This window comes from Brassica napus, chromosome A1 (genome assembly GCF_020379485.1).
Source record: "Brassica napus cultivar Da-Ae chromosome A1, Da-Ae, whole genome shotgun sequence".
NCBI classification, from domain to species: Eukaryota; Viridiplantae; Streptophyta; class Magnoliopsida; order Brassicales; family Brassicaceae; genus Brassica; species Brassica napus.
In genome coordinates, this window is record NC_063434.1 from 25,321,326 (window position 1) to 25,337,762 (window position 16,437).

Sequence of the window (16,437 nt, forward strand, 5' to 3'; positions counted from 1 at the left end):
CAGAAATAAACACATATAGGTGAAAACTAATTTTTGAAAAAAACATTTTAGTTTTCCAAAATCTAACCCTAACAATACATACAATACTACAACATATGTTTGCCAAACTCCTAAACCAAAGTATTTCATGATTCACTACTTCCACTCATATATCTTCAAAACAAATCAATTTTATCATATCTTAATTTATATCAGTTAAAACTGTTTATAATTACTTGATTTTTATTTTTTACGCATCAAAATATTTTTTTACAAGATTTATAAATTATTTTGAAATAAACTGGTACCAGACGACTTACACTTCAGTCGTCCAGACGACTTCCAACATCTCAGACGACTCAGACGATTTACTGGGGCTATATTCGTAAAAATGGCTTCTGTTTTTTTGTTTGGTCATAAGGGGCTGAGCTGTAATTTCACTAGGCTTTTAGGTTAGTTTTGCATTTGATTCAAGTTTGGGTATAGGTTTGGAATTAAAATCAAGTTGTGGGTTAGTTTTGGCAAAAACCCCAATAATGAATAGTGAAATTTACTAAATAAGAATAGTGTTTCTAAAATTTGAATACCGATCCCGCCGATCTAGTTGACTTGACTCAATCCTTATGCTTCATTCTCTCAAATTAACTCGGAACAATAGTTTTTACTTTGTGTTTATATAAATATAAGAACAATGGTTTTGGTTAGACTGACAAAACGTTTCTACAAAGTCATAATCTTCATCAATTTTTGAATCATGAAGGGTACTACTTTGGTTATGGTATTTTCTGTTTTCATATGTTTCACTCTGAGTCATGGTAAAGGTAATTACATTATTCATTTGAATTAATTGTTAACATCAACAAAACTGATGTTTGCAAGAAAAAAAGAAGCAAAGAAGAGTTCTAGAACATGATTTGATTTAAAATCGTTCAATTACTAATTTTTTCTCTATAAACTAACAATGTATTTTGGTTGATAAAATAGACGGGGACTGTTATGATCAGATCCCATTCCCTGAAAAATGCAGCAAATTACATGGAGACAAGAGATGCTTCAGAGACATGCTTTCGAAGAACATAACACGGCGTTTTCTTACTTGCAATTGTATAAACCGGGAACCAGACAAATCACGTAAGAAAGGACATATCTTTTTCTTTTCTTTTTAAGTTTTCATATTAATTTTTTCTGACAATAAAAAAAAAATCTGACAATAAAACAGCTGGAAACCTACAAACCGATTTACACCATTCGAAACACCCCGGACATATCTGCAATTGTCTCAGAGCTGTTGCCGGTGATTGTGTGCCAGATGCGTAAAAGAGTTTTTGGTGGTGAGACATAGATAAGCAATGGTGCTAATCTGATGGTATTTTCTTCTTAGTAAAGGCAATAAGATTAGGCGTTATTCATTAATAACGGACAGTACATGCGTATTTCACTCAATTTTGTTTCATTTATTTTTGTTTGCTTTCGACATTTCCAAATCTATCTATATTAATAAAAAAGACCATACTCTATTTAGTTCTTTTTAGTGCTACCACGTCATCTCTCCATTTTCTCAAGATGTCAGATCAGTATTTTCATTTTCCCATTTTTTTATTTTTCGTAAATATAATTACTAAATGGAAATTTACATTATCGATTGGGCTATGCTTAATAAGAGATCTACTTCATATTTTGCACATCATACAGAAAACTAGTAGAAGTTTTCGTCCATCACACACGCAGATATAATAATTTTAAATATTGTATCTTTTATTTTAAACGAAAATTTAATTTATATTTAGATATTATTATTTTTATATTTTAACTTTAAAAACTTGAAAAAAAATCATGAATATATTTTTATAGTTTTATTTCTTTTGATTTGGTTTAAGTATTTCAATTTAATTTTATATTAAATTTTAATAAAGTTAAAAATTATCTTTTACAAAAATAATTATTTTAATTAATTTATTTAATAATTATATATTTTAAATATATCTTTTATCATCTGGTTTCTTATATATATATATATATATATATATCCAAATATATAAATTCTAATAAATTTAAGAATTTGTTTGTTTTAGTTAAAATATGTCAAAACAGAAAAAATCAATTTGTTAATTAACCTGAAAACATACAAATTTGAATAAAATATTAATCTTCTAACTATCAAAATAATATTTGATTAGCGTTGTTTTAGTTTTATATTTGTTGATGCACGCTTCAATTCATTTAGTTAAAATGTATATATTTATACAAATATGATATATAAGTTGATGTACAAAATTATATTTATATTATATTTAGCCTATTTTATAAATGAAATATATATATATGTATATTAATTTATAGTGATATAGGATTTATTAATTATTTTAATAGTTTTGCCAAAAATAAATATTTATATAGAAAATTTTACATTAATGATGATATAAGAGTTAAAAGTCATACATTCACGAATTTACACAAATTGGATTCAAGCAAAAACAAATGAAATAGTGGATGATGAAGCGTGATTGTGAGGATATCAATCAAAAAGGGTTGTTCCTGTGAGGAGTTTGAGGAGCAGAGCGAGGAGGATTGAGCAGAGGCTGAAGAGCCTTCACCACTATGCTCATGTTTGGCCTGAAGTCTGCCTCGTATTGCACACATAGCGCAGCTACTGCAGCCAGCTGATCCATACCGAGTCATAAGATAGACAAAACCATAATCAGACTCGGAAAAAAGAAAATCATACTTCAGTACTTAGGTTCTATTGTCAGAAGAAGGGATCTTGTATTACAATCTAGGCCTACAATAGGGAACACACCACGATGGAGAAGCAGTTTCTATTTCTAAGTCATGTCCTAAGGTTAACCTTCTCTATTGAGTCAATGATAGCATGACAAAAGGTTATGGGGGAGAACTTACCTTGGCAACAGCTTTGGGAGGATATTCACCGTTTAGTCTTGCATCAACGCACTGCTTCACCTTGTCTTCACTCAGTTTAGGGGTTGCCTGAGACACACACAAACAAGTTTTCATTTAATAATATGATTGCAGACATATTCCTCTTTTTTTGTATAAGAGTTTGGTCTTCCTACAACATTCTCTAATCAATATGAGTAAAACAGAAAACGAAGCAGAGGTGCATTAAGCATTACCCATGTCACAAGACTCTGCTGTCCACGTGGTAAGGTATGGTCAACTGGTTTACGACCTGTGAGTAGCTCAAGCAGAACAACTCCAAAACTATACACATCACTCTTTGTGCTCAATGTTCCCGTCATTGCATACCTGAAATGCATAATTCAATTGTCAATTTGGATTATAATATTCCCAAAACATGATTTTTAATTGAATGACTATTCAAGCAAAGGGCTTACTCTGGAGCATGATAGCCAAAGGTTCCCAGCACACGAGTTGAATGAAGGCGTGCAGCCATGTCAGGGGCTTGATTAGACAGATCGAAATCAGCAATCTTAGCGACATCATCATCAAACAAAAGCACATTGCTAGACTTGATGTCTCTGTGGATAACATGAGTGTTTGCCTTCTCGTGCAAGTACTCCAGCCCTCTAGCCGCACCAACAGCGATCTTAACTCTCTGGTTCCACGACAGGACAGGACCTGGCTGCGCTCCTTTCACACCTTTTCTACCTGTCACCAACAGAAGTTCACTTCACACCTTTTTTACTGAGATGATTTTTTTTTTTTTTGAAAGAATGTTAAATTTATTCAAATCAAAAAAACCTTTTTACATCATGTGTAACATTGTTTTATTTTTGCAATAAGAAAAAATATTGAAGATCAAAACTTAATCTCTTGCTAACTTCTTGTGGCGAACCAAGCCATTAGGGCTTTCTGAAATCGTCGATCCCCACCCATACGCAGAGAAGATATGCGGTTACGCACACCTTTATCAATCCCTTTCAGCAAAGTAACTGAAGTTTGGTGTGCCTCTCCGTGTTTTCTCCCATTCCTTTCTCGCCATATGGAATGAGATGATTTTTACATTTATTTAGTAACTTACCGTGGAGAATATCATGAAGAGATCCATTAGAGGCAAATTCATAAGCAAGAACACGGAGCGGTCCATCGACGCAGTACCCCAGAAGCGCAACGACATTGTCTTGACGCAATCTCGAAACCATTGATACCTGTTTTAAAGATCTTTCGCGTCAGTAACAAAGCAAAAGATTGACAATATTATAATGATTTAAGTTAATAGCATTCTACCTGCGCGAGAAACTCTTGATCAGGTTGCTTACTGGAATCAAGCTTCTTGATGGCAGCTGCGTTTCCGGTTTTGAGAACACCGTAAAACACTCTTCCATAAGAGCCCTCGCCAATCAAGGACTTTGACCCGTAGTTATCGGTTATGTCCTTTAGTTCGTCAGCTGGAATGGCGGGAACAGAGATAGGCTGCATCTGAATGACTGGTGAGTTCTTTGGTGGATCTGCCTTGTGATGGTGAGCATTGATACCTTAACAACAACAAGTTGAAAAGGTTCATAAACTTAGCCGCCAGAGGAGATAAACTTCTATGAGTAAAAAACTAAGTTACCATCTCGGTTGTGGAATGGCTTTGGTCCGGTTTCGGAAACTCTACGAAAATCCTCACCACCACCGAAACAGCCAAAGCAGCTCATTGCGCTTTTCTCTTACACACACAAACTTAAAAAACTGTTTAACACAAAACGTCAAAAAAAATGTCAGTAATGGGAGTTGCAGCAGGACAAGATTTGAGCTAAAAATAACAGTAAATGCAAAAACTAAAAATAATTAGTTTTTACATTACTAAAAATCTTTCAAAGGAAATTAGACAAAACGAATATAGAAATGTTCCGACGCAGAGCCCGGAAAATATTTTCAGACAATGAACAGGGTTTAAGCAACAACATAAGACAGACTTGTCGGAAATCAAAAGGAAAAATAATTTTTTTTTATAAAAACAGATTATACATGAGAAAAATACAATTCTTCTCCATGATCAAAGTTACATCATAACCCCGGACATTTGTTGACCTAAGGTCAACGATCGTAACCGTTAAAATGGAATTCTAACTGAAATAAACCTCCGTTTACCGGAACCTCAGGGAGAAATAATCTAATCACGAAAATAAAAGGAAAGACTCAGAAAGGGAAATTCATTAGAGTTGATCAGAAGAGAGCAAACATTTTACCTTTTTTCAAAAAAAAAATCAACAGAAGAGGAGAGGAGAAGAGACGAGTCGAATCTTTCCGATGAGAGAAGAAGAAGCTTTCTTATCTTGTTGGGTAGGGTTGGTGAAGCTTAAGCTTAAGAAGATGCAAGACTTTTCTTCCCGGCGGAATTTTTTACAGTTAATGATGATTTATAAAGTGTGGAGCAGTTGCGCACGATAGCGTCTCCCCTCGCCTGCAACTTTTCATTATTTTACTTTTTCGTGTTTAGAAGTCCTCTAATCTACTCATTAATTAGCTAATTAGCCACTTGGTTTTAGTTTAATTGTTGCACAGTTTCATATTATTACATGGTTTTTGTTTTCGCGGATAGATGTATTATGTTCACATAATTGCATAAATTAAGTTAACTAATCATCAAAAATTATGCATATTTACATTTTTGGATTTTTAAAAAGTAGTTCATATCATATAAACATTATCACATTATTTTTATGTTCCTTTTGGTACAATAGTAATTGTTTGTTTACCTGCTAGGCTGAATTTATGAGAGAAAACCCAAAAAAGACGGCTTATATATGCTATTAAATCGGAAGATTATAAATAGTGGTACTATTATATTATTGTGATGGAATATAATTAACTTGTAGGTTAGATAGAGGTCAAGATGTAAAGCAAGTGTCTTTTGACCATCACGGTGATCGTGTTCTTTGTGTTACTTGGTCTGTCTGTCTACAAGTCAACAACCAACTTCTAAGCTTTCGCGTCTGTCTCACCTCAATTCCCACCATCTTTTCCTTTTCTTTTTGGTTCAAAATCTTAAGCACACGACTTTTATATATTTATGTGTGTTTTCAGCAATTTTAGAATATTCTTGAGTAAATGTGTTTACATAATAAAACATATATTCTCTTGAGTAATATTTAATCGAATAAAAATTGAGTGATAAATTTGGAATTCTATACCGTTCAAACCAACTTCATTACACAAACTTTAAACTAAAACAGTATCGTAAACAACACAAAATTAAATCCCACAAGAATCGACCTGAGTTGTGTTTTGTTTAAAAGTTGCCCATGGGGCCATAGGCCATAAAGCAATAAAATGTTGGGTCCATCTATTCAACCCATTATTTCACATTTTATCTCTCCGTGACTAAGCCCAGAGGCTAGCACCTGTCAGCTAAATACGCCATTTATTTCGTTGATTTTAGGGCCTTAATTGTTGGTCCGTTATATCGATATTTGGGGACTAACAACTCAATGCAATTCTTTTGAAAGATAAAACAATGGATCATGTTATCTCTCATTTTGTCAGACTACATATCTAACATATATTTGTTGTACTGTGCTTAGTTCGTCTCCTAAGTTTTGATCAGACCTTAGTCATTGGATTGCCGTCGACTACTTTGTTTGTGATTAAGTGTATCTATTTCCAAACTCAACTAAAATAACTCACAAAAGAAAAGCTATAAATGTTCAAAAATGAAAGTCAGTGCGTGATCTTACCAAAACTGAAAAATAGACCAACATTATTGGCAGGCTGGCGAAACTGTTCAAAATATTTCTTTTCAAAAGGACAATATCAGAGATAGACGATCCACCAGTGGGTCTAATTTGACACCTTAGCCGACACAATAACAAAGAGATAAATGAAAAAAAGTGAAGAATTCTATGTTGCCTTTTTGCCGGTGGCGAGTGGACCCATCACTAAAGAAACAGCCTGTGTGTGTAATGAAATGTATCTCTCTTTCACTCCAACATGCCCTGTCGGCCTGTCCGGTTTCCCGGTAGTTAATTACGTTCAGTTCTCACTCACCGACACACACCCCTTCTCTTAATCTCCATGATTTACGATAGCATTTATTTCTAACTCATTTCATGCAGATTCACATGCTTCAAAATATCTTACCATAAAAGATATTTGTTGTATTTAAATTTATTTTCATATTAGTATTATTCTCTCCTTTCTTGTAAGATTAATGTTTTCTAATTTTTTTAATTACTAATAATAAATTATAAATTTCAAAGTTTTAATTAATTTTTTTGGATTACTATTGATTTAATTCACTCTAAATTATAATCACAATTTTTTTAAAAAATATATACCTGTGAAAATATAATAGTTTACTAGTAATATTAAACTAAAGTAGATTTTCGACTACAACCATGATTCTAGATCTTCAGTAGATGCTGTGTAATTGTACAAGTTGTACTTGGACGCGGTGGTCCAGTTAAACAAATCCAACGGTTGTAGTCAGCTTTCTTTCATAGATCTAACTTAAACCGTCAGATATCTAGATCTCATATCCTCTGTGTGAATGAGCGTAGATGAAATTACGATCTTATTACACCACCTCACTCCTTTCTCTGCTTCGTATATATAAAGCTTCGACGCTCTTCCTTCACCTTCGTACTACTACCATCTCTCTCATTCTCCCTTCATTAGGTAACGTTCTTACTATTCTACTTCACTCTCTTGAGTTCTTGATTTCGATTCTAAATAGTGATAATTTTTTTTTGTTTGAATCAGATGGAAAAAATGGAATCATTTTTGTTCACCTCCGAGTCAGTCAACGAGGGACACCCCGACAAGCTCTGCGACCAGATCTCCGACGCAATCCTCGACGCATGTCTCGAACAAGACCCTGAAAGCAAAGTCGCTTGCGAGACGTGCACAAAGACCAACATGGTCATGGTCTTCGGCGAGATCACAACCAAGGCTAACGTCGACTACGAAAAAATCGTCCGCAAGACTTGCCGCGAGATCGGTTTCGTCTCCGCCGACGTCGGCCTAGACGCCGATAACTGCAAGGTCCTCGTCAACATCGAGCAGCAGAGTCCCGACATCGCGCAAGGCGTCCACGGTCACCTCACCAAGAAACCCGAGGAGGTCGGAGCTGGTGATCAAGGTCACATGTTCGGTTACGCCACGGACGAGACTCCTGAGCTTATGCCTTTAAGCCACGTCCTCGCTACCAAGCTTGGAGCGAAGCTTACTGAGGTTCGTAAGAACGGGACTTGCGCGTGGTTGAGACCAGACGGTAAGACGCAAGTCACCGTTGAGTATTTGAACGAGGGCGGAGCTATGGTCCCTGTCCGCGTCCACACTGTTTTGATCTCGACGCAGCACGACGAGACCGTGACTAACGATGAGATCGCGGCTGATCTCAAGGAGCATGTGATCAAGCCGGTGATCCCGGAGAAGTACCTTGACGAGAACACCATCTTCCATCTCAACCCGTCTGGTCGTTTTGTGATCGGTGGTCCTCACGGTGACGCTGGACTTACCGGGCGTAAGATCATTATCGACACTTACGGTGGTTGGGGTGCGCACGGAGGTGGTGCTTTCTCTGGAAAGGACCCGACCAAGGTGGATAGGAGTGGGGCCTACATTGTGAGACAAGCTGCTAAGAGTATTGTGGCGAGTGGGCTCGCGAGGAGGTGCATTGTGCAAGTTTCGTACGCCATTGGTGTTCCTGAGCCATTGTCTGTGTTCGTGGACAGCTATGGAACTGGGAAGATTCCAGACAAGGAGATTTTGGAGATTGTGAAGGAGAGTTTTGATTTTAGGCCAGGGATGATATCTATCAACTTGGATTTGAAGAGAGGTGGTAATGGTAGGTTCTTGAAGACTGCTGCTTATGGTCATTTTGGAAGGGACGATGCTGATTTCACCTGGGAGGTTGTGAAACCACTCAAGTCTAACAAGGTCCAAGCTTGAGAACCTGAACCAATCTCAGGTTTATGTTTCACGTCTCTCCGGATTCAGTCTCCTTCTCTGTATTTTTGGTTTCATATAGTTCAACTCTTGAGTTGTGTTTATTATTTTTCTTGCAAGAAAAAAAATCTGAGAAACTGGGAATATATATTATTAGTCTTATTACTATTACGTTATTGTTGTGGTGAGAAAAGTTGAAAATCATATTTTGTATTTCTTGTTTGTATTGAGCAGATAATTTTGTTAAAGAATATATTCAATACTACTATCCTTTGTTTACAGTATCAATTGTCAAAGATTTTGGCTTTTGCAATTTTTTTTTTGAGGAGTCTTACATACACTTGGAATGCAATTTGCGTGAATCAAAGACAGATAACACCAAGTTTGACTTTGGCTGAAAATTTGGAGATGAGAATAACTATTTATGTTTTGATCCAGCAAGTATAGACGGGTATAGTGCAAACTGTGAGTAAATGCCTAGCAAGATAGATTGAGCTAATAAGAGCTTTATTGAAAAGGAAAATAGCTCATAAAGCTCTATTTAAATGCAAAAAAGAAAAAAAGCAAGAAGGAATACAGTTTGAGATTGTGCAAGAACCAAACGATTTGATATTTCATATAGAGAAAAATGTGGTTGAAATAGGTAGACAAAGTTGTCTATTATCTTGCCGAAACCTTAGCATACATGGGTCTTGTGCTCCCACGGTCCCACCCTGGTCCTAATGAGCTAGAGTGCGCCAGAGCCAAGTAAACAGAGACATCATATACTTGCTCTTGTTTACTTTGGATACAAAACCAGTTTCTTGCAAGCAAAACCACATACTCTGTTAAACTGATATGTTAAAAACAAACACAATAATTACTAAACTCAAAGTATTTGAATTGGACACCAGAAAATAGAAACGTGTATATGGTCCCTTACATGGAAAAAAGGAAAACCATAAGAGCATCAGAATTAGTGAACCCCCTCTTAGGGTTCATAAGAATTTTTTAATATTTTTTGGTGGAACCATAAATAGTGTTGAACCTCTATTTATTGTGTTCTTGCATTAGTGAATCTCAAGAAGGAGTTCATAGAAATAAAACATTATTATTTATATTTTTTTAAACTTTCAATTAATTAACAATACATGAATAAAATATAATAATCTTTTATAATTTTTTTAAAAAATTATTCAATACATTAAGAATAGATAACACAAAAATGACATTAAAATTTTATTCAATACATTGAGAATTCAAAAACATACAAAGATTATTCATACAATAATTGGCATTATTAAAAATTAAAAATTAAAAAAAAATATAAAATATAAAAATACAAATTTATATTAAATTTTTTATATATTGAAATTGGTTACATAGTTATGACAGGTATATCAAACTTAACTAATTTTTTAAAAAACAATTAAACCTACACCTAAAATTCTAAAGTCAAAGTTCTATCTCCAACGTCACCGTCTTCTAGTCACATACCGGAGCTTGGACCTTCTCCACTCTAAACACCTAATGTCCTCGCCACTAATGACTCACTCCTTTTGCCACCTTCTCCTCCATCAAGCTTCTCTGCCTTGTCTACCTTCCTGTAACACAATACACAAACTACAGAATATATATTATATAGAACGCAAAGAGTCAGAGGCAGATGTGCATGGTAAATCGGACGACTTGTCTCAGGCATTAAACATCATCTCCAACAATGGAAGACAAAAAAAAACAGCATATTACCTTGTGTAGTTGCATGATTCTATCTCTCCCAACCGTAAGTGCACGCCTTGACACTTCGATCAAATGAACCAGAGTAGAGCTCTGCAGTTCTGTGTCTGAAACATAGGGAAAAAACAGTGTTCCTGTGACCTGTAAAGACCTGTAGACACATAATCATAAAAGCTGAGACAAATTGGACCTTATGAACATGGCGATCAACTCCTCTAGTCGTCAAGTAACGACCATCAGAGTTAACAGCTAAAGCATCTACAATTACAACAAACAGTAATCATGAATACAAAATGAAACCTCTGAGCAATGGTTCCAAGACAGACCTGGAACGGAGCGGAAGCAGGAATAACCATTATTCTTTGCACAGGAAGACGTGGTGGAGGAGTGCAAACAACAACATCTTTGCCTCTCAGATGTTCCATTGGCTGCACAACAAGCTTCCATCAAGATACAAAACACGTGAAGAAGCAGCAACGGAGTGAGTTAAAGCAAGTACCTTTAAATCCAGGAGAGGCATTAGACTGATGAGGAGGTTTGAAAAGAGGCGACTGCTTAAGCTTGTAGCCAAAGCGAATGGACAGAGTGCTCAACAAGGCTCCACCTGCGATTAGGATCCAATTAGGCCCTCTCTGACCACAGACTTTCTCAGCTCTCTGATGCTTGGAAAAGCCGTTTCTTGGTGTACTCATTGTAAGTAAAAAAAAATGTCTCTATCATCAAAACATAACCTACATCCACCGAATGCAAGAACACAACAGTATCATCACCAGAGAAAAAGAGAGAGAGACAAACAATCCTCATCTACAGTCCACAAACCGACAAACAGTTACCAAAGGAATCAAAAAGCAAAAGGACAGTCCAGGAAGAGTAATCAATATGTTGACGCCATGATTAGAGAAGAGGATTAAAAGTCTCCTCCTTTATCCCCGAAACGGCAAATATAAAAGCATAATGATACTTGACTTGAACATGAAGCTAAAACATTAAAATTATTAATAAAAAAATTAGCATTAATGTTATTGATAAGAGGCAATTAATTGCTAATCCCCTAGAACAACACTAAACATCGCAATCAAGAACATAGAAGAGAAGAGTATAATCGCAAATATGAACGAACCTCATAAGAAAAAAATGGAGATTAGAGCTCTATAATCGCAAGATATATTGATTTCAGTAAACATACACAAGGAATAAGGTCCAATTTATCAGACCACCACCATTCTCCTCTGATTGTTACAAAAGAGAAATAAAAAACAGAGAAGAATTGAGATGAAAGGAAAAAGAATTGAATCTGATGAAATGAGGAAAGAGGAGAGAAGAGGACGAACAATGGAAGGAGATGGAGAGAGAGTGGAGGAAGCTAAAGCTAGACTTATTACCGAACTCCAGCTTCTGTAAGAGACGAGGAGAAGATGTGGAGAAGGAAAGAAAAGACAGTGACTGATTGACACGTGGTCTGAACCGCTTCATACAAGTTCACTACTAAGGATCGGTTCAATGAATTAAAATCATTTTTTATTTTTTTAAATCAATTCTGGCCTAGGAACTTGAGCCCATGAACCCCATTACATCCTCTAATGCGCCTGCTCTAAGTAAAGAGACTTTAGACAGGTTCATTACGCAGATGTGATAAAGAGATGGATGTAAAGTTGTTTTGAATAAAGTTAACCAAAACATAACTAGTGACCACACTCCATGTTAGAGTATATGCAGAAATGGATCCCAACAACGAAAAGCAAAGGAAAAAATGCGGCATAGTATAACAATAATCAAGGTTTTTAGATACCAGTCACATGTTATGTTGATAATTCTTATTAAAAGGGTTCGTTAATAATTAAAGAAAATAAATAAAGCTGTGTAACAATGATGTCATTACCATTTCCATTTCCATTTGTAGTCTTCAGCCTCAAAGCTCTCAGGTTCATCATATCTCTCTATAGCATGCAGTGCCGGCCCTTAATATAAAGTGGCTTAAAAAGCACACAAACAAGATGTGGCCTTCTGGAAAAAAGCTAAAATGGATTCCACAAGATTTACATGAAAAGAAATAAAATGATGTAATAAAATACACGTTACACAAAAGGAGAGAGAGACGAGATAGATTAAAAGTGTCAAAAACAGAGAAAAATAACTCATAGAAAAGCTTGATTAGAGAGATCATGATCAAAGAAGACATATGTAACCAAATGATTAACCCTATGTGGCCCTGTAAATAGAATCTATTGTTGTGGCTTGAAGCATATGCTTCATTTTCCTTACAGGAGGGGCGGGACGGGACTGACAGCATGCTGTGTAAGAATTGAGAAAGACTCTATGATAGCATGCGTTGGCTAGGCATCCGGTTTAAAAGCAAAAAAGATTCAGTATTTCTATTCCGGTTTATCCGTTTATTTTGGTTTTATATGGTTTAATCTTAAATGATGGGTTTTCAATTAAACCGGGAAATCGGTCTTGTTACCTGTTCAAAAAAAAAAAAACAAGACTGATTTCCCGGTTTGACTGAAAACCCGTCATTTAAGATTAAACCATGTAAAACCAAAATAAACGGTCTTGTATTGTTAAACTTTCCGACACTCATGGCCACGTGGCTCGACAAGGAATATCTCCGACCACCGTGGTCTCTCCTGTATTCCAGACCTCTGCTTTTCTCTTTCCCCTTCGGTATGTTCAGAAGAAAAAAAAAACAAAAAGAAAAGAATCAACGAACGAGAAAGCAGTTAAAGTGATTAAGTACGATGGCGACAGAGACGTCGACGCAATCATACAGCGAGAAATGGTACTGGGACGACCGCTACACGAACGAGTCCGATCCCTTCGATTGGTACCAGAACTATCCCTCATTGTCTCCTCTCATCAATCTCTACCTCCCTCACCCCACTCACCGAGCCCTCGTCATCGGCTGCGGAAACTCAGGTACACAATTCAAATTTCACTTTTCCTTCTCTGATCCCATTTTTTTTATTTCGAATCTAATCTCCCGCTGCAGCGTTCAGCGAGGGGATGGTGGATGACGGGTACGGAGATGTAGTCAACATCGATATCTCCTCTGTCGTGATCGACGCCATGAACAAGAAATACTCCGACCGTCCTCAGCTCAAATGTGCGTCTCTCTCTCTCTCTCTCTCTGTTTACTATAATCCAATTCGAGGAGAAGGTTGTGGTCTTTTATGTGTGTTGATGATCATGTGCAAAAAACAAAAACAGATTTGAAGATGGATGTGCGTGATATGAAGGCGTTTCAAGATGCTTCCTTTGATGCTGTGATTGATAAAGGTATCATCTTTTATTACATGTTTGATTCCATGTTTCATGCAGTAATAACATTGTGTGTTTGTGTTTTTCAGGAACCTTAGACTCCATTTTGGTGAGTGAGTTTCTCTCTTTACTTATGCTGATTTTGTTAATGAAAGTCTGATCCTTTTTTCATTTTTTAGTGTGGGAGCAACTCTAGGCAACACTCAACGCAAATGCTTGAGGAGGTTTGGAGGTAAATTAATTATATATCCACAAATCTATGCTATTAATGTGTATAATGAAACTGTTGATGAATAACTATAGGGTACTCAAGGATAAAGGAGTCTACATCCTGGTAACAATCTTCGTTATGATTATGTGTGTGTTCTGTTTGTTTAAACTTTAATGCATCATATTGATTTTTTTTAGATAAGTTATCTGCCAGATTACATATGGAGCGCCGAACTACCGTCTTCGGCTGTTTAAAGAATCATCATGCTCTTGGACAACCAAACTCCATGTGATAGGTACAGAAACTATCAGTTAATTCGTGTCTTGTAATAATACTTGTGGATAAAAATTCCATTCTCTTTGCTGTTCTGCAGACAAAAGTTTGACAGGTCAACCATTAGAAACGCCAAAGTGGGAACTGACAAAACCCATTCCTCTAGATGACGAGGGAAGTTCAGTGGAATCTGCAATTGGCAAAAGCCCTGATGTCCACTACATTTACGTATGTATCAAGGTGTGTAGTTTGATGCTTCCAACCACATTGCTTGCTTAGTAACCCACTCTTACAGACTCGGTATGTCTTTGTTCTTTTGAAAATGGTCTTTATCTCAGGATGAAGCGTTAAAGACGGAGACAGATGCAGCCTGAAGTCATGAGGATCATCTTTTTGTGATCTTTGCTTCGGACATATAGGTCCTACATGGACTGAGTTTTGTCTTTGTTGTATTAATGTGCAAGAGTAAAGACACGGTGATATCTTGGGTTCATGTTTACTCCATAACTAGAAGAGGAACAAAAGTTAATATATATTATTTTAACAATGAGAAATGGTTGTCAAGTAAAAGATCGAGTTCTTTTCCATATTCTTGGTTTTAGGCCACATGCAATAGACAATGCAGCCGCTTTTGAAGTATTATGCATATCCTTATTGTCTGTGGAGCACGTTCGTTACTGGCCATCGCGGACTGTTAGTTCAAGTTCAGCTAATCTCCTCAGCAAGTTGCTCTTTGTCATTCTGAAAATGGAAGATAGAATCAGTGAGTTAAGAAAAACAATACAATGAAATGTATAGATAGACACGTTTCATTTTGCATAGAGAGTAATTGAAGTCGCTCTTGTAGTTGGTCCAAGGATATCTATGTTTCAAGAACATTTGTATCCTTCTTGTTCAACTCTGAAATGCACATGTCCACAAAATTGCATGAAGATCCCAAAAAAGCATAACTTGATAATAATTGAGTACTTCGACAGAAAAGAATAAACATCTTGGCTAGTGATAGAACTGTTAATATGGTTGAAGTAGAACATGGCTAAGCTCTCTTTCTCTCTTTCCTTAACAAGAGCATCATATGTCTCTTCAGTTTGATGATTTATTGGTCCTAGAATCGATAGAGAAAAAGGGACCTCAATAACAAAACTGAAGATTAACCAAAGAGAGTGGATGCAATAACACTACAAGAAAACGTAACTTTAACGAGGAAGTTTAACGAGGAAAAATAATCCTCGTAAAAAAACGTTGATTTTGCGAGGAAAGTACGTGGAGAAAGAAAAGCATCGTTATTTCGTCGTAAGGTAACGACAAAACATATTCGTCGTAAAGACGATGTAAATTGACGTGGCTTTTACGAGGAAATAGTTTTTCCTCGTAAAAGCCACGTAAATTTCGCGAGTGCTTTACGACGAAATATTTTACGTGTACTTAACGAGGAAATTTTGAATCCACCAACTTGATAGGTGGCTCACGTTTTTTTTTTGGCCATACAATTAATTTTCGTCGTAATTTCATAGTAAAATTACAACTACGAGATTCGAAATTTTCTATAAATATGGATGTTGGAACATCATTTTAAACACACCAACAACAAAAAACGTGAAAAAAAAAATGGCTGGCTCTGGGACTATTTACGAGTTGCGGAATTGGATGTATATGCATAGAGATGCTAACGGGAGAGTGACGAAAGAATACCTTGCGGGGCTGGAGACATTTATGCACCAAGCAGATTCAACACCGCTCGCCCAAGAAAGTGGTAAGATGTTCTGTCCTTGTCGGAAATGCAACAATTCGAAATTGGCAAACCGTGAAAATGTTTGGAAGCATTTAATAAATAGAGGTTTCACGCCAAATTACTATATCTGGTTTCAACATGGGGAAGGTTATAATTATGATCAGAATGAAGCTAGTAGTAGTAATAGCAATTTTCAGGAAGAACCGGTTAATCATCATTTGCATAATGAACATAGTTACCATCAGGAGGAGATGGTAGATTATGATAGGGTTCATGATATGGTAGCTGATGCATTCGTAGCTCATGATGAAGATGAAGAACCTAATATAGATGCAAAAAAGTTTTACGGAATGTTAAACGCGGCGAATCAACCACTTTACAGTGGTTGTAGAGAAGGTCTCTCTAAATTGTCGTT

At 36.1% G+C, this 16,437-nt stretch overlaps 4 protein-coding genes and 1 long non-coding RNA gene across 8 annotated transcripts; 3 read left to right on the forward strand and 2 right to left on the reverse strand.

The window, feature by feature from the left end:
* Window positions 1–654: 654 nt before the first annotated feature.
* Window positions 655–1,505, forward strand: LOC111203370. The gene is made up of 3 exons (XR_002656177.2): window positions 655–800; window positions 964–1,110; window positions 1,199–1,505. It is a non-coding gene; the product is annotated as an uncharacterized LOC111203370 (long non-coding RNA).
* An 860-nt stretch (window positions 1,506–2,365) lies between these two features.
* LOC106451559 (receptor-like cytoplasmic kinase 1) lies at window positions 2,366–5,295 on the reverse strand. Its single transcript, XM_013893504.3, has 8 exons — window positions 5,133–5,295; window positions 4,514–4,632; window positions 4,186–4,433; window positions 3,980–4,106; window positions 3,333–3,606; window positions 3,111–3,243; window positions 2,878–2,964; window positions 2,366–2,639 (listed from the first exon to the last, which is right to left on the reverse strand). Exons 2-8 carry the CDS (start codon window positions 4,596–4,598, stop codon window positions 2,499–2,501), a joined length of 1,095 nt encoding a protein of 364 aa, XP_013748958.1. The 5' UTR covers window positions 4,599–4,632; window positions 5,133–5,295; the 3' UTR covers window positions 2,366–2,498.
* Window positions 5,296–7,406: 2,111 nt separating this feature from the next.
* Window positions 7,407–9,116, forward strand: LOC106451560 (S-adenosylmethionine synthase 2). The gene is made up of 2 exons (XM_013893505.3): window positions 7,407–7,560; window positions 7,645–9,116. Exon 2 carries the CDS (start codon window positions 7,645–7,647, stop codon window positions 8,833–8,835), a length of 1,191 nt encoding a protein of 396 aa, XP_013748959.2. The 5' UTR covers window positions 7,407–7,560; the 3' UTR covers window positions 8,836–9,116.
* LOC125577317 lies at window positions 8,856–13,006 on the reverse strand. 4 transcript variants are annotated; one of them, XR_007315739.1, is made up of 5 exons: window positions 11,669–13,006; window positions 11,048–11,279; window positions 10,875–10,976; window positions 10,561–10,699; window positions 8,856–10,415 (listed from the first exon to the last, which is right to left on the reverse strand). XR_007315739.1 is itself a non-coding variant. In XM_048738674.1 (5 exons), exons 2-5 carry the CDS (start codon window positions 11,238–11,240, stop codon window positions 10,389–10,391), a joined length of 390 nt encoding a protein of 129 aa, XP_048594631.1. In that variant the 5' UTR covers window positions 11,241–11,279; window positions 11,669–13,006; the 3' UTR covers window positions 8,856–10,388. The 4 variants fall into 4 exon arrangements, 2 of the variants coding, with proteins under 2 accessions (XP_048594631.1, XP_048594629.1); XR_007315740.1 differs by having other exon boundaries at window positions 8,856–10,434; XM_048738674.1 differs by lacking the exon at window positions 10,561–10,699 and adding an exon at window positions 10,739–10,806.
* A 159-nt stretch (window positions 13,007–13,165) lies between these two features.
* Window positions 13,166–14,837, forward strand: LOC106454953 (EEF1A lysine methyltransferase 4-like). Its single transcript, XM_013897025.3, has 9 exons — window positions 13,166–13,464; window positions 13,538–13,651; window positions 13,756–13,824; window positions 13,896–13,915; window positions 13,986–14,038; window positions 14,110–14,140; window positions 14,231–14,312; window positions 14,391–14,530; window positions 14,629–14,837. The coding sequence occupies exons 1-9, from the start codon at window positions 13,287–13,289 to the stop codon at window positions 14,662–14,664; spliced, it is 723 nt and encodes a 240-aa protein (XP_013752479.1). The 5' UTR covers window positions 13,166–13,286; the 3' UTR covers window positions 14,665–14,837.
* The last annotated feature ends 1,600 nt before the right edge of the window (window positions 14,838–16,437 follow it).